Here is a 17901-nt window from a genome sequence, read left to right on the forward strand (position 1 = left end):
GATCCCTTCAAGGCTCATTTGTCTGATACTTTGCTTTTTGCTCTTTCCCTGGCACAGGGGGGTAGTGCAGTAGCGACACTAAAGGGTTATTTGTCAGAACTGTCGGCCTTTCTTTGCCTTTCTGATTAGCCTTCCTTATTTAAATCACCTTTAGTTCTTAGGTTCCTTAAAGGGTTAACTAACAAGTTTGCTCCCACTCCGTTTGTAATGCCTCAGTGGGATTTGAATTTAGTTCTTACTTTTTTAATGGGTTCACCGTTTGAGCATATGCATTCTTGCCCGTTGAGACTTTTTAAAATCAGTTTTCCTCACAGCTATCACGTCTGCCAGACGTGTGAGTGAGCTTCAGGCTCTTAGCGTGAAACCTCCTTTTACAACCTTTCATGCTGACAAGGTGGTGCTGAGAACCAGGGATGCATTTGTTTCTCAAGAAGTCACTCCCTTTCATCTGGGACAATATATAACATTCTCGTCCTTTTACCCTCCTCCCCATCCTTCAAAGGAGGAGGAAAGACTGCCCCGCTTGGATCCAAGAAAGGCTCTGAGTTTCTACATTGAGAGGACAAGAGACTTTAGAATTGATGATCAACTCTTTGTTGGATATGTCGGCATGATAAAAGGCAAAGCCGTCCACAAGAGAACCCTTTCAAGGTGGGTCATTCTTTGCATAAAGATTTTTTATACTCAGGCAAAGAAGGTTCCTCCTGAAGTATTAGGGTCCATTCCACTAGGGCTAAGTCTGCCACTTAGGCTTTAGCTAGATGTGTACCAGTTGTTGATATTTGTAAGGCATCAGCTTGGGCTTCTCTCCACACTCTTGCAAAGCATTATTGCTTGGACTCGGAAGTTAGGAGGGATGGCCATTTTGCACGTTCTGTTTTGCAGGACTTCTTGGTTTGACCAGTCGGGAACCCACCTCCGAGTGCGGGACTGGTTTGGGATGCTATTCATAAGGTGAGGAACCCACAGGTAGTTGGATCAATCAGAAGAACAAGTTAGTTACTTTCGGTAACGCTTTTTCTGGTAGATACAGTAGCTACCTGTGGATTCCTCACAGTCCTACCTGCCTCCCCGTTGCCTCTCTGGTCATACCAAGACTTCTTTTATTATAAATGTGTGTATATATATATGTTTTTGGGGTTTCTATATAAACAGATATTGTAGTTTATATTTGGATTGGCATATATTGTTATGTGAGGTTGGTTTTCACCTGTTCGCCTCGAAGTCACGTAAAAAACGGTGAAACTGACGCAGAAAAAAGGGAACTGATGTCAGCACACCGGAGAGGACCTCTTATTGCCACGATGATGTCAGACGGAGTTGCGTGCAGAGCTGTGCAATTGTGACGTCCTCGTCGATGTGGGAGCTAGGAAGACAATTTCCGTTGAATGCTAGCGCACTGGGAGAATTCATAAGGGGAGGAATCCACAGGTAGCTACTGTATCCACCAGGAAAAGCGTTACCGAAGGTAAGTAACTTGTTCTTTAGAGGGACTTTGAGAGCCCAGGTTTTAGAGGTGTGAATGGATAGTGAGTTTTTCACAGATGTCTGCTTTTTGATGGCCGATTTGATTGTTCTCCTAACTAATAAGAAGTAATTCTGGTTTTGAATGTTGAGGTAGACATTTTGTGGATCTTCACTTTATATTGTGTCTGTAAAAGATCAAGAGACTGAAAACATTGTTTGTTAAATATGAAGATGAGCAAGGAATATCCTTGGGGGATAACACATGTCCATATGGCCCAGTGTCACTGTCCTGTTTTAGAAGGTGATACCATCCTTTAGCAGTCCATGAGGAACCATGGACACCTTATGTTCGTAGACCAGGATGGGGGCTTAGTGCATTCAATGTTCAAAACTGACACAACATGCGCTCTGGAGTTCACGATTTTGAATCCCAGCAAGGCAAACTCACCCTTCAGAGCTGGGCAAATTGAGTACACTAAACATTGGGTGTAATAGCAACATCTGTTTAGAACACTTAGAATTGGCAGCATTTAGGACATAATGAAAAGCATTTTTTACATTATTCGTGTGTGGTCGACTATATTGAATGCAGTTTATTTCTAGAAGGATAAGTGCTGCTCCCTCACCCTTGTCATGTATTGGGAATGACTTGCGACATGATTTGACTTCAGTAGTGCATGCTGACTATTGATTTATTGCTTCTCACAATTTTTTCTAGTAGCCTTTGGTTGGTAATGGGCTAATGTTGTTCATATTGGAGAGTTAAGGGCATGACATTATGATCACTGACGTTATCAGTATTCCCTTACTTCACAATTCTGTGTCCTTGTAACTTCACTGACGTGAATGACTTTTTATTTTTTTTAAGTGGTTTCTTACTTTGTTCTTTCTTTGAGGTATTGACACTTACTCAAAGTTAAAAACTGTGTGTAAGGAACTGCCTCCTTGGCATGGTTACCCCCTGACTTTTTGCCTTTTGTTGATGCCAGTTATGATTGAAAGTATGCTAGGACCCTGCTAACCAGGCCCCAGCACCAGTGTTCTTTCCCTAACCTGTACTTTTGTTCCCACAATTGGCACAGCCCTGGCACCCAGATAAGTCCCTTGTAAATGGTACCCCTGGTACCAAGGGCCCTAATGCCAAGGAAGGTCGCTAAGGACTGCAGCATGTCTTATGCCACCCTGGGAACCCCTCACTCAGTACATGCACATTGCCTCAGCTTGTGTGAGTTAGTGGGGAGAAAATTACTGACGACATGGCACTCCCCTCAGAGTGCCATGCCCACCTCACACTGACTGTGGCATAGGTAAGTCACCCCTCTAGCATGCCTTACAGCCCTAAGGCATGGTGCACTATACCACAGGTGAGGGCATATGTGCATGAGCACTATGCCCCTGCAGTGTCTAAGCAAAACCGTAGACATTGTAAGTGCAGGGTAGCAATAAAGAGTATATGGTCTGGGAGTTTGACAAACACGAGCTCCACAGTTCCATAATGGCTACTGTGAAATCTGGGAAGTTTGGTATCAAACTTCTTAGCACAATAAATGCACACTGATGCCAGTGTGGGATTTATTGTAAAATGCACCCAGAAGGCATCTTAGAGATGCCCCCTGAATACCAGTCTGACTCCTAGTGCTAGGCTGACCAGTTTCTGCCAGCCTGCCACAGCCAGACAAGTTTCTGATCACATGGGGGAGAGTGCCTTTGTCACTGTGTGGCCAGGAACAAAGCCTGTACTGGGTGGAGGTGTTTCTCACCTCCCCCCTGCAGGAACTGTAACACCTGGCGGTGAGCCTCAAAGGCTCATGCCTTTTGTTACAGCACCCCAGGGCATCCCAGCTAGTGGAGATGCCTGCCCCTCCGGCCATTGCCCCCACTTTTGGCAGCAAGGCTGGAGGAGATAATGAGAAAAACAAGGAGTCACCCACTAATCAGGACTTTTCCTAAGGTGCCCTGAGCTGAGGTGACCCCTGCCTTTAGAAATCCTCCATCTTGAGATTGGGGGATTCCCCCAATAGGATTAGGGATGTGCCCCCCTCTCCTCAGGGAGGAGGCACAAAGAGGGTGTATCCACCCTCCAGGACAGTAGCCATTGGTTACTGCCCTCCTGACCTAAACACACCCCTAAATCTAGTATTTAGGGGCACCCCAGAACCCGGGAAATCAGATTCCTGCAGCCTACACAAAGGACTGCTGACCTGAAAGCCCTGCAGAGATGACAACTGACTTGTCCCCAGCCCTACCGGCCTGTCTCCAGACTCCAACAACCTGCACAGCGACACATCCGACAGGGACCAGCGACCTCTGAAGCCTCAGAGGACTGCCCTGAACCCGAAGGACCAAGAAACTCCTGAGAACAGGATAATAAGGATCGGGTACTCAAAGAAGTGTGATATTGGGAACTATTCAATATCATATAATCAACTAAATTGTAAGTCTAACGAATATACAGGTTGGCTTTCGAATTCGAATTAACAACTGAGTTTAGTACAATAAGGAGGTCCTGATGAAGTCCTGGGCCACTCCCCGGACGAAACACAAGAGTGGGACAAACAAGTGGAATTTAAAAATACTTTTGTGAACTGAATATGTGACCATCGTTTGAACAAGTGGAATCTGCAAGTATTGTTGAAGATTGGATAAGTGAATTCTTTTGGATCAAGACTGTATCTTGGAGGTGGAAGAACATGAACATAATATGGACTTTAATATTCATTTAGAATAAATGTGTTTTCTAAACTTGGATTAGGCAAAACATTGGTTTCATTCAACTACTGTAGTCTATTACTGTGATCATTAACGTGTGCCTTTACAATTTCTTATGTTTGGATAACTCTTTTAGAGTTATCGTTTTGGGTTTTATTGAGGGTGAAGCCCTAGTTTTAGGCACCGTATGTTTAGAATAATTGGGAGACAGATTGTGAGCAAGAGCGCCATTTTTCTCATATTTTTCACCCTCCTTATGGTCTGTTTACACAAAGAAGAATGACTGCTGACCTGAAAGCCCTGCAGAGACGACGGAGATGACAACTGACTTGTCCCCAGCCCTACCAGCTGATCTCCAGACTCAAAGAACCTGCACAGCAACGTATCCGACAGAGACCAGCGACCTCTGAAGCCTCAGAGGACTGCCCTGAACCCGAAGGACCAAGAAACTCCAGAGAACAGCGGCACTGTTCATTAACAGCAACAACTTTGCAACTTTCTTGCAACTTTTAAAGACTTCACTCTTTCCGCCGGAAGCGTGAGACTTAACACTCTGCACCCGACGCCCCCTGCTCAAGTTCCAGAGAACCAACACTACAGGGAGGACTCCCATGCGACTGCGACCTTGTGAGTAACCTGAGACGACCCCCCCCCCGGACTCCCACAGCAACGCATGCAGAGAGGATCCAGAGACTCCCCTGACCGCGACTGCCTGGAACAAAGAACCCGACGCCTGGACCAAGCACTGCACCCGCAGCCCCAAAGGAACTGAACTCCAGTGCAGGAGTGACCAGCAGTCGACCCTCTGCCTCGCCCAGTCTGTGGCTGGCCCGAGAAGCCCCCCTGTGCCCTGCCTGCACCGCTAGAGTGACCCCTGGGTCCATCTATTGATTCATTTTGAAAACCCGACGCCTGCTAAGCACACTGCACCTGGCCGCCCCCGTGCCGCTGAGGTTGTTTTGTGTGCTTACTTGTCATTTCCTCCTCACCAACCCCCCGTGCTCTACAAACCCCACTCCCCGGTCTGCCCTCTGAAGACGCAGGTACTTACCTGTTGGCAGACAGGAACCGGAGCCCCCCTGTTCTCCATAGGCGCCTATGTGTTTTGGGCCCTCCTTTGACCTCTGCACCTGACCGGCCCTGTGTTTGCTGGTGCGGTGACTTTGGGGTTGCGTTGAACCCCCAACGGTGGGCTGCCTATACCCAGGAAACTGAACTTGTAAGTGCTTTACCTACCTCAGAAACTTAACCTTACTTACCTCCCCCAGGAACTGTTGATTTTTGCACAGTGTCCACTTTTAAAATAGCTTATTGCCATTTTAACCTATACTGTGTGTACTACTGCTTTAATTCAAAGTTCCTTACTTACCTGTGTGGAGTACCTTGCATTTTATGTATTTACTTCAAATCTTGAATCTTGTGGTTCTGAAATAAATTAAGAAAATATATTTTTCTATATAAAAACTATTGGCCTGGAGTAAGTCTTTGAGTGTGGGTTCCTCATTTATTGCCTGTGTGAGTACAACAAATGCTTAACACTACCCTCTGAGAAGCCTACTGCTCGACCACACTACCGTAAAATAAAGCATTAGAATTATCTCTTTTTGCCACTATCAACCCTTGGGAACCCTTAGACTCTGTGCACACTATTTCTCACTTTGAGATAGTATATACAGAGCCAACTTCCTACACTGTGAATTTGAGCAACTCTAATAAAATCAGCTATTTACTTGGGAAAGGCTGGAATTGATGAAGCAGAATATGTAGATTTTTTTTTTTTTTTTACTTTAGCGTTTTTGTAGATTTCCTTTAAAAACATCAGGTACAGAGTCATTTGGACATGGGTCCTCACAAATAAAAAACAAATCATGGGTTGTCATTCTGATTTCCATTTGATGACGGAAGGCCAACATTTATCAGGTGAAAGTAATGACTTATAAATGCACACCACAAAAATGCCTCAAAATGCTTAGCACATGGATATTACAGTGCGCTACATTTAAGTGTTGAACCTGGTGCATCATAGTTTTTTAAAGGTTTTTCTGCATTTCTGGGTTTATTACCAGGATGTGCTTTGATACGAGCCTAGCAAGCCACCTTCAATGTTACAACCTTTTTATCACTTAAGATACTGACATTTTATGTATGAAACCACTGATGAGCAGTATGACAGCACAACAAATGAATACATTAAATATTACTTGGAAATTGTATTTTGTCAATTTTTGTTTTCCTACCTGAGAAAACGCTGAAACAAAAATAATAGACCTTCTCCCCTACTGATTCTTCTAAGGTCTTGTTGTTGTGAATCGGTGTGATTAGTACCAGGAGCAGATTTATCAAATGCATGGAACTAACACTGCTAGCAAAAGTAGTGTTATTTCTATGGTTAAAGCTTAAAGTAGCATTGAAATACTATTATTTGTTTGAGTAGGAAAGTGAGCAGACTAAGATGTTTTTGTGGTTTTCTTGACTCTTAATTTTCAACGCTTTTCTCTTCTTTACAGGTGCCCATGGCTCAGTTACTCCTTGTCGGTCGTGATACCAATTTACAATGCCTTGGTCTTCCTCTTTGTGTTGGCCAACTTCAGCATGGCCACGTTCATGGACCCTGGTATCTTTCCACGAGGTGAGTACAGTCTGCCTCTGAGGAACCACCATGGAGTTAGAGCTCAGTATCATCCAGATATACTGACGAATAGTGAAAGCAGGCAGGGATGGGTTATGTCTTTATTTTATGACTCATTCTTCCTATTCTCCCCTCAGCTGAGGAAGATGAGGACAAGGAGGATGATTTCCGCGCCCCACTATACAAGACTGTGGAGATCAAAGGCATTCAAGTTCGTATGAAATGGTGCTCCACCTGCCGCTTTTACCGCCCACCGCGTTGTTCACACTGCAGCGTCTGTGACAATTGTGTTGAGGTAAAGCAGTTCAGGGACACTTAGACATTGAGCGGTGGAACCAGCACAAAGGTCATGTATCTCTTTTTGTTGTGTCTCTGGTAGGAGTTTGACCATCATTGCCCATGGGTGAACAACTGCATCGGCCGTAGGAACTACCGCTACTTCTTCCTCTTTCTTCTCTCCCTCACCATCCACATCATGGGAGTTTTTGGCTTTGGGCTTGTGTATGTCCTGCACCACGTGAAGGACCTGTCCAGAGTTCACACGGCTGTCACGTATCCTTCTGAGGTGTGCGAGAGTAGCACACTTGTATTGTTGTTGTTGTTGTTGTTAGTATTTTGCTCTCCTTCAGTAAGTAACTTTATGTCATCCCTCTTCTTTGTAGATGGGGGGCCCTTCTAAGAATGTTCTCTCCTTCCCCATCTTTTGGAAGAGAGCAACGATAAACCAGTTTTTACTTGTTCTGTCTAGGATTGAGTTTGAGCTAAGACAAGTTTGTGATAATGTGTCTGAAGGAGACTGCCCCAACCATGATTCTGTGAGGTGGTTCTCAGTAGTAGGGGGGAGGATGGGGAGGTGGGCCTTGGTACAAGAGAACACCTATCTGCATGTTTATTCTAGTTAAGTGTATGTAACAGTTTCTTGTTGAAGTGCATGCAAGGGAGCATTTGTCGATAAGGTGTCCTTTCTGATGGATGCAACTATCTGTGGATTCCTCACCTAATGAATTGTCCACAATGCGCAGCATTCGACGGAAACTTCTTTCCAGCTCTGCACGTCGGCGAGGACGTCACAATTACCCGACTCCACGCGACTGTCTGATGTCATCATGGCAATAAGAGGTCCTCGCCGGCGTGCTGACGTCAGTTCCCTTTTTTCCGTGCCTTCGATAACGGTTATTTCTCCAGCTCTTGTTGATTGCTGTTGAAAGGGATACTTTGTGTTTTCGGAATGTCGGAAAGGGTTCAAGCCTTGCAGAGAATGTGGAGGTCGGATGTCAGTCACTGACCCGCATAACGACTGTCTATGGTGTCTGAGCTCGGACCACGACGTCCAGGAGTGTGGTTCGTGCCAGAAAATGAATCTCAAGGCTCTGAAGGAGCGGGAAGCCAAGTTGTTTTTAGCAAAGGCTAAAAAGGAGAAGAGGAGTCACCATAGATCTTCGTCGGGGAAGTCGGTGAAGAGTCCTAGGAAGCGGCGCCATCACGATTCGAGGTCTCTATCTGCTCAGCGCCATAAGTCATGGGAGGTCAGCCCAGCGGTGACTCCTCAGCCTTTGACTCAGCAGACTTCTCCGGCGCCGTCGGTCTTTGAGGTGGTGGAGCCTCAGAGTCCTCACTCTTCACCAGCGCATCCGGATGTCCAGGATCCGGGTCCGGCTCCACAGGAGTATCCTGTCTTCCCTACTCCAGGATCGGATCCAGCGGCATTCCTTAATGCCATGTTTGCCATGTTTCAGAGCATGGCGCCAGGAGGTGGTGCGCCGGCTGCCCCACTGGTCCGTTGGCATTTAATTTGGGTGCTCCGGCTCCTTAAACACGTCGTCGTTCATGCCATCTGTCTGGTAGGGGACGCTAGTCCGGCGCCGGTACCGGCTGTGCAGCCGTCGACGTCGGTGGAAAGACCTTTGACGCCGGTGTCTATCCAGATGGAGGCGTCCCGGAGTCGGATGGTGTCGATGGGTGGAGATCAGCTGTCCACGGCACCGATGGATCCATCTCCGGCATTGGATGGGTCCGGAGATCGAGTGGTGACACCTTCTCAACACCGCTCTTCGATGTCGGCCAACTCTTTGTCGACGCCGGGGCTGGAGGCAAAGTTGCGTTCCCGAAGGAAGGCCCTCAGATTGTTGGAGGAAAGAGAATACCAGAGACCGCTCCTTGAGGAAGGGGAGATTGTGGAGCCCCTGGGTGACTTTCAGGGGTTAGACACTGCCAGTGGGCTGGATACTTCCCCGGAATGGGATTTAGCCTCACCAGGAGAGTATACCGAGGAGGCAGCTTCGTTCCATTCTATCATCAGAAAGGCTGCTGATTTCTTAGCACTCCCGCTTCCTATTGCCCAGGTCAAGACGAATATCCTGACAGAGGTGATACATCCTACCACTGCTGTTGCGGATCCATTGCTGCCTTTTCATAAAGCTCTTATGGATCCCATCATCGAGGTCTGGAAAAAGCCTGTTTCTTCATCGGCGGTGAACAGGTCAGTGGCCAGACGGTATAGATCAGCTCCAGGGGACCCTGAGTTTCTTTCGAAACACCCGTCTCCGGAGAGTCTGGTGGTACAGGCGTCTTGTTCATCGCAGTCTGCGCCTGGCTCCTTCCCTGGTGTGCCATCCAACAGGGAATCCAAAAGGATGGAGCAGTCTGCAAAGAAGGTTTTCTCATCTTGCAGCATGGCGCTAAAGTCAGCAAATGCCACATATATCCTGGGGAGATACATTCAAGCTGCTATGAATGCAGCTAAAGCGGCATTGCCTGATATGCCCCAAGACCTGCAAGGACTCCTTACGGATGCTCAGGCTGCGGCGACGCAGGTCATACAATCGGGGCTGGACACCACGGACTCGTTGCTAGAGCCATGGGAACCTCCATCGCTACCAGACGTCATGCTTGGTAACGTACATCTGGGTTCTCGTTGGATGTCCAAGCCACTCTGTTAGACTTGCCTTTTGATGGCGATAAGTTATTTGACACTTAAGCGGACTCTGCCTTGGAGCGCTTTAAAGAGTGTAGGGCAACGGCGAAATCCTTGGGCCTGCAAGCTGTTTCGACCCCTTTTAGATCATTTAGACGTCTTAGGGTGTTTGGATGAGCGGCGTCCTTTCATGGAAGATCGCAGCAAACAGGCCAACAGTCCTCAAGTCTCCCTTACAGATCTTTTAGGGGGCGGGGTAGAGTCCGCACTAGAGGGGCGCCCCAACAACAGCACCCTGCCTCTTCCTCTTCCTCAGGGGGGGTGCAACAGGAGAAGCAACCCTAGTCCTCTAACCATTGCGTCCCATGTATCTCCAGTAGGGGGAAGGTTGTCTCTTTTTCTTCCTATGTGGGAGTCGATCACCTCAGACTCCAGGGTCATCAGTGTGGTGAGGAAAGGCTATGCCCTTCCCTTTCAGGAGATTCCTCCTCCCTTCCCTCCCCGTCCTTCCTTTTGTTCAGAAGACCATCTCCTGTTGTTAGAACAGGAGGTCCTATCCCTATTGTCAAAAGGTGCAGTGGAGTTGGTTCCCGAGCAGGAGAAGGGTCAGGGATGTTATTCGAGATATTTCCTGATCACCTAAAAGGATGGACGTTTGAGACCTCTCCTGGACCTGAGGATTTTGAATTGGTTCCTCAAACAGGAGAAATTCAAAATGTTGACTCTAGCACAGGTACTTAAGGCGTTGAACAAGGAGGATTGGATGGTGTCTGTCGACTTGCAGGATGCTTATTTCCATATTTCCATTCTCAAGTCACACAGGAAGTATCTCCGGTTTGTGGTGGGGTCCCAACACTACCAGTTTGCGGTCCTTCCTTTTGGTCTTACTTCCGCGCCGCAAGTCTTTACAAAGGTGATGGCGGTGGTTGCAGCAAATCTCAGGAGGAAGGGAAGCAGTATTCCCTTACCTGTACGATTGGTTGATCAAAGCCAAGTCTTCGGAGCTCGTGCTGCATCACCTGCAGATGACAACCCAGTTGTTGTTCAGGCTGGGCTTTTCGATAAATGTGCCCAAGTCTCACCTGGAGCCCTCTCAACGCCTCCTGTTCATAGGGGCAGTACTGGGCACGACATTGAATCGAGCCTTTCCTCTGCCACAGCGGATTCAGGACATTCAGGCATTGATTCCAATGTTTCGAGAGGGATCGGTTGTTCCAGTTCTCAAGGTCCTTCGTCTGCTCGGTCTGTTTGCTTCTTGCATTCTGTTGGTCACTCATGCACGCTGGCACATGAGGGCTCTTCAGTGGTGCCTCCGCAGGCAGTGGTTTCAGCACAGGGGGGGATCTTGCTGAGTCGATAAACCTCTCCGGAGATGCTGCAGCAGATCTACGATGGTGATCAGTGGACGGCAACCTTTCTCAAGGAAGGCCTTTTTTGCTACGACCTCCAGTGGCCACAGTGATAACGGATGCTTCCACCTTGGGGTGGGGAGCTCACCTGGGGGACCTGGAGATCAAAGGTTGTTGGAATTTAAAGTATTACTTGTAAATCTTGAGCCTGTGGTTCCTAAAATAAACTAAGAAAATATATTTTTCAATATAAAAACCTATTGGCCTGGAGTAAGTCTTTGAGTGTGTGTTCCTCATTTATCGCCTGTGTGTGTACAACAAATGCTTAACACTACCCTCTGATAAGCCTACTGCTCGACCACACTACCATAAAATAGAGCATTAGAATTCTCTCTTTTTGCCACTATCTTACCTCTAAGGGGAACCCTTGGACTCTGTGCACACTATTTCTTACTTTGAAATAGTATATACAGAGCCAACTTCCTACAGTATGTCCTCACAAATCAAGTATCTGCTCAGTCTAACACTGCTTTAGGTATGACTGCATATTCACTAAGTAAATTATCATACTGAAAAGTTCTGAATAGAGCTCTTCTGGGTAGGTAAGCAGTCATGCGCCTGGATCTCTTTTGACTGCTTAATCCTAGTTTCTAGAAGATCAGTGAATTTATCTATTTAAAAATAGGTCTCACCCTATACGATCTTCAGTAATAGCCGTATACCTCATAACATCAAATTGTGAGAGCGCGAAGAGTTGAACATGACAAAATGCAGCAAATCATCTCTGAAAAGCCTATCAATGCAAAATGTTCAGAATATTTCAGCTGTTGTTAAGAAGGGCCTTCTGAAAACTGGCTTGCAGCTCATATAAACACCTGCTGCTGACTCCCTGTCTAGATAGAGGGGAAAAGAGAAGCCTGATTTAAGGCGTTAACGAGTACTCTGTCACTTCGAGAGTCCAGAGACTTCCATATCCCATGATACCTTGTACCAGCAGTTCTTCAGGGTCCATTCTCATTGACGATTGTGTTGAGATAAATCCACTACAAACTCTAATTTTTTATGGTTTATGAAGAAGATCAAGAGTGGGTTGTTCATGGCTTCAATGAGGATAGCTGCAGAACCGGGACTACGGGCAGAAGGATCTTCACTGGTAGTTACTAACATTAAAATAGAGTCGCAAACTTCAAAGAACTCTCTAACGGCTCTTGATGATGCAGCACAATCAAGAATAGGCAGCAGTGTTCATCTCTAGAATGTCGTCTGAGTATCGGAAAAGCCTTCTGGGCAGCTTGACCTATGTTAGAGTAAGCTCTCCTATGGATGCTGATCTGTGTATGCTATTTCTTTGGCACATACTCGCTGAAAGGCAGTGGACTGTTGTACGTGATCAAAGGCAGGCCTAAGCTCTGCGATTAATAGAAGAGACAGCTAAGTTATGGCTGCTTGATGTATTGTAATGCAGAGTTCCTTAAACAACAAATTCTTTCCAAAATTGGAGCAGCATTGTGGTGGTCCTGATGGATATTGTTCCAGATCCTGAGCACGTCGATGACAAAAGCCTATTTCTTCTTTTTGTTTTTATGTTTTTTCTTTTACAGTACTTAGTTTGCAATCTGATGGTGTTCTGGCTGTGCATATGCTGAGAGCTGTGAGAAAGGACCTCTTCCTTCATTGCTGCCACCCACTTTTTGCCTGGAAAATGATGTGGTTTCAAACTAAGTGCCCTGGGCCCCTGCTAAACAGGCTCCCAGGGCCAGATCAGTTTCCTTAAAGCTGTACTATGTTTGGCACTTCAGCCACCTTTGTAAGTCCATAGTAAATAGGACCCCTGGTACCAAGGGCATGGATACTGAAGAGCCCCTACAGAGCTGCAGCAGTAACTGTGCTACTCTGAGAGGCCCCACACCAGCCTCATGGAGACTGCCATTGCAAGTGCATGACAAGGTGTATCCAAAGTTGCAACCTCAACATAGCACTCACCAAGAGTGCCCTGTTTACGAACACTGCATGCAATATAGGTAAGTCTCCCCTCTGGCAGGCCTTACATCCATATGGCAGGGTGCACTATTATGCATGTGAGGGCATATGTGTGTATGAGCAAATATGCCCCTACTGTGTCTGCTAATTCTTAGCCATAGTAAGGGTACAGGGAAGCCATAGCAAATGCATTTGCTGGGCAGTGGTCATTACTAGTTCCCCAGCTACATGATGGCCTTTCTGAAACCTGGGTCGTTTGGTATCAAACAACTCAGAATAATTAACCCTCACTGATGCCAGTGTTGAATGTATTATAAAATGTACCCAGAGGGCGCCTTAGAGGGGTGCCCTCTGGGTACATTTTATAATACAGTCAACAGCCCTGGCATGGTTGCTGACTGTTCCTAATCAGCCTGCCACCACCAGTCACGATTCTGGACTCCTGGGGTTGAGAACCTTTTGCGCTCAGAAACCAGAACTCAAAGTCCTTCCTGGGTGGAAGTGTTATATTTCCTCCCCCAGGCAGGCACCCTAAAACAGCAGTAAGCTTCAAAAGCTTTACCGCCATCGAAATCGGACCTCCGTCTCTGCTGCTAGCAGCAAATGGGCGCCCAATGGTTTTGCCCCCACTTTAAGCCGGAAAACTGTCGGGAAACCTGGCAAGAATGGGAGGAGTGGCCATCTCCAGCCTACACCCCCCCTCAGGTGTGGCATGCGAGGTGACCACTGTAGTAAGCTGGGTACTGGTTGTAGTACCCCACACTTTTTTTTATTTTTGCCTCGTATTAGTATGTTTTTGGACTGTAGCAAACTGGGATCCTGCTAACCATGACCCCAGTGCCAGTGTTCTCTCCCCTAAATTGAGATTTCTGATGGATACAACTACCTGTGGATTCCTCACCTAATGAATTCTCCCATGGCGCCAGCATTCGACGGAAATCTTCTTCCTAGTCTCTGCACGTCGACGAGGACGTCACTCTAGCCCACGCGACGCCGTCTGACGTCATACAGGCAATAAGAGGTCCTCGACGACGTGCCGACGTCAGTTCCCTTTTTTCCGTGCATTCGAAACGGTTATCTTCGAGGGAGCAACTGTTACTTTTGTGGTTACAGTGTATTTTTGCTGCGTAGTCTTTCGCTGTGGTAATAATGTCGCAGAGAAAGTCTGGATTCAAGCCTTGTCGTGAGTGTGGAGGCAAGATGTCAGTGACGGATCCTCATTCCGACTGCCTTTGGTGTTTGAGCTCCGACCACGACGTCTCGACTTGTGATTCATGCCAGCACATGAATCCAAAGGCCCTCAAGGAACGTGAGGCGAAGCTGTTTATGGCGAAATCGAAAAAAGAGAAGCATCACAAGAAGTCTTCTTCGCCAAGACATCGGCGTCATCGAGACTCCCGGCGCCGTAGAGAATCTCGGCGTCATTCAAGCAAGGAGACTCGTTCCAGGTCTTCGGATCGGCGCCGAAGGACATGGGAGATCAGTCCCACAGTTACGCCTCATCCTTCGACGCCGTTGCCCTCTCTGGCGTCTCCGACTTCACCTGGACAGGCGTCGGTGATTGAGGTATTGGAGCCTCAGGTGTTATCTCCGGCGTCGCAGACGTCGAGGTCGGGGTCGCCTCCGAGACAGGCACCCCAGTATCCGGCTTTTCCCACCCCTGGAGCCGATAGTTCCGCATTCTTGAATGCGATGTATGCCATCTTCCAACAGATGGCTCCAGGGGGTGCTCCGGCTGGGCCTTTGGCCTTTTCATTGGGTGATCCTGCGCCTCTTCGGCCGGCACCCTTTATGCCCTTTCTCCCTTTTGGGAACGTGGGCTCGGCGCCGGTGTCGGCGCCGGTGGCCGCTCCGGTGGCTTCAGAGGGATTGGCCCCGGGGATTTCCATCCCGTCGACGTCGGGATTTCGGCCTGTGACTCCGGTGGGTCCATCTGCTTCGACTGCTCTTTCGTCGGCGCCGAAGTTACCTGTGGCGCCGGACGCGGCGTCGGTGGCTTCTGAAGATCGGCGCCGATCTTCGACTTCGGCGGAGGCATTGTCGACTCCGCGTATTGAGCAACGGCTTCATTTGAGGAGACGTGCTCTCCGTGTACTAGAAGAGCAGGAGTACCAACGAGCCCTGGAAGAAGGAGAGCTAGAGGACTCGGGTGATGGGCTGCGTGGTCTGGAGTCGGCCAGTGGGCTGGACACTTCCCCTGAGTGGGATCTTTCGTCCCCGGGAGAATATACTGAGGAGGCTGCTTCCTTTCACGCAGTGGTACGGAAGGCAGCTAGTTTTTTGGACCTGCCTTTGCCGGTGGTGGAGGCAAAACAAAACCTTCTAACAGAGGTGCTACATCCGGCCTCTTTTGCCATTTAATGACGCTCTGCTGGATCCGGTGTTAGAGGTGTGGAAGAGGCCGGCATCTTCCCCAGCAGTTCACAGGGCCGTGGCCAGGAGGTATCGGGCGGCTCCAACTGACCCTGGTTTTCTGTCTAGGCACCCTACGCCGGAGAGCTTGGTGGTGCAGGCCTCCTGTTCATCCAAGTCAGCGCCTGGTTCTTTCCCGACGGTGCCTGGGGACAGAGATTCAAAGAAACTGGAGGCGCAGTCCAAGAAGATTTTTTCGTCCTGCAGTCTGGCGTTGAAGGCCACCAACGCAACCTGTATCCTGGGGAGGTATATTCATGCTCTGATGGATGACATTTCCTCATCATTTACAGAGCTTCCCCAGGGTCTTTTGGACGTTGTTTCAAATGCCCAGGCTGCTGCGACCCAGAATATCCAGACTGGACTGGATACGACCGACTCGGTGGCCAGAGCAATGGGCACAACTGTGGTGGCAAGGAGGCAGGCCTGGCTCCGTAACTTGGGCTTTTCTGCGGATGTACAGTCCACATTGTTGGATCTCCCGTTTGATGGGGACAAACTGTTTGGAGCCAAGGCTGATTCGGCCTTGGAACGTTTTAAGGAGAGCAGGGCCACGGCTAAGTCGTTAGGGCTCCAAGCTCCTCCTTCCACGGGCTCTTCCAGATTTTTCAGGAGGTTTCGTGGATTTGGGCGTGGCTCTTCCTCCTCTTCCTTTCGGGGAAGATATCAGCAACCTGCCTCTTCCCATCCCTATAGATCTTTTAGAGGGAGCGGGAGGGTCCGCACCAGAGGAGCCTCTCAGCAGCACTCTGCCTCTTCCTCATTCTCTGGCGGGGTGCAGCAGGGGAAGCAGCCTTAGGCTTCCACCTTTCCCCACTCACTCCTCTCCTGTAGGGGGAAGATTACAGCATTTTCTCGCCAAATGGAAGACTGTTACAACGGACACTTGGGTTCTCAGTATTGTGGGAAAAGGCTACACCCTTCCCTTTCGGGAGTTCCCGCCCCTCATCCCGCCCCGCCCTTCTTATTGTTCAGAAGAACACCTCCTGTTGCTAGAACAGGAGGTACAAGCCCTCCTTTCAAAGGGCGCGGTGGAGTTGGTCCCAGAGCAGGAAAGGGGACGAGGATGTTACTCAAGGTATTTCCTGATTCCCAAGAAGGATGGTCGTTTGAGACCAATCCTGGACCTGAGGATCTTGAATTGGTTCCTCAAGCAGGAAAAGTTCAAGATGCTGACCCTAGCACAGGTGCTTTTGGCGTTGAACAAGGAAGACTGGATGGTGTCTGTCGACTTGCAGAATGCTTACTTTCATATCCCGATACTCAAGTCACACAGGAAGTATCTCCGGTTTGTGGTGGGATCGCAGCACTATCAGTTTGCGGTCCTTCCGTTTGGTCTTACTTCAGCACCTCGAGTCTTCACGAAGGTGATGTCGGTGGTTGCGGCAGAACTCAGAAGGAAGGGGACAGCAGTATTCCCTTACTTGGACGACTGGTTGATCAAAGCCAAGTCCCCGGAGCTTGTGTCGCATCATCTGCAGTCAACAACCCAGTTGTTGTTCGACCTGGGTTTTTCGGTGAACGAGCCCAAATCTCACCTAGAGCCCTCTCAGCGCCTCCTGTTCATAGGGGCAGTACTGGATACAACATTGGGTCGGGCCTTTCCTCCGCCTCAGCGGATTCAAGATATTCAGGATTTGGTTCCAATGTTTCGAAATGGAGCGGTAGTTCCAGTCCTCAAGGTCCTTCGTCTGCTCGGTCTGTTTGCCTCCTGCATTCTGTTGGTCACGCATGCTCGCTGGCACATGAGGGCTCTTCAGTGGTGCCTCCGAAGGCAGTGGTCTCAACACAAAGGGGATCTAGAGAGTACTGTCAAGATCTCCAGAGATGCTGCTGTGGATTTGAAGTGGTGGATTGCAAGCAACAATCTTTCACAAGGAAAGCCGTTCGAGCAGTCGCCACCAGTGGCCACAGTCATAACGGATGCTTCCACTCTAGGGTGGGGAGCTCATCTGGGGGATCTGGAGATCAAAGGCCTTTGGTCTCCAGAGGAACAGATGTTTCACATCAATCTGTTAGAGTTACGGGCTGTACGTCTGGCTCTCAAGGCCTTCCACCCTTCCCTTCGTGGTCAGTCGGTACAGGTTCTAACGGACAATACTACCACGATGTGGTACATAAACAAGCAGGGAAGAGTAGGGTCGTACCTTCTCTGCAGAGAAGCTCTTCGACTATGGTCCTGGACAAAGGACCATCAGATTTGCTTGATAGCAAACCATCTGGCCGGAGTCTTAAACGTGCGTGCGGACAGTCTGTCGCCAATTCTCGGCAGACCACGAGTGGCGTCTCCATCCAGATCAAGTCCGTTTAATCTTCCAGAGGTGGGGGTTTCCTCGGGTAGATCTGTTTGCCACTCGAGAGAACGCGCATTGTCCGTTATTCTGCAGTCTCCAGTATCCGATGCAGGGAGCGTTGGGGGACGCGTTTCAAATAACCTGGTG

General features: G+C 48.5%; 1 protein-coding gene across 1 annotated transcript in view; it reads left to right on the top strand.

Moving 5' to 3' along the window:
• ZDHHC5 (zinc finger DHHC-type palmitoyltransferase 5) overlaps window positions 1-17901 on the top strand; it is a 404963-nt gene that overhangs the window by 123254 nt on the left and 263808 nt on the right. Inside the window, exons 3-5 of the mRNA XM_069233064.1 lie at window positions 6684-6805; window positions 6943-7100; window positions 7185-7357. Coding sequence (XP_069089165.1) covers window positions 6684-6805; window positions 6943-7100; window positions 7185-7357 — 453 coding nt within the window. The remainder of the gene's footprint in view (window positions 1-6683; window positions 6806-6942; window positions 7101-7184; window positions 7358-17901) is intronic.

The sequence above is a fragment of the Pleurodeles waltl genome, chromosome 4_2 (assembly GCF_031143425.1).
Source record: "Pleurodeles waltl isolate 20211129_DDA chromosome 4_2, aPleWal1.hap1.20221129, whole genome shotgun sequence".
Taxonomy (NCBI): domain Eukaryota; kingdom Metazoa; phylum Chordata; class Amphibia; order Caudata; family Salamandridae; genus Pleurodeles; species Pleurodeles waltl.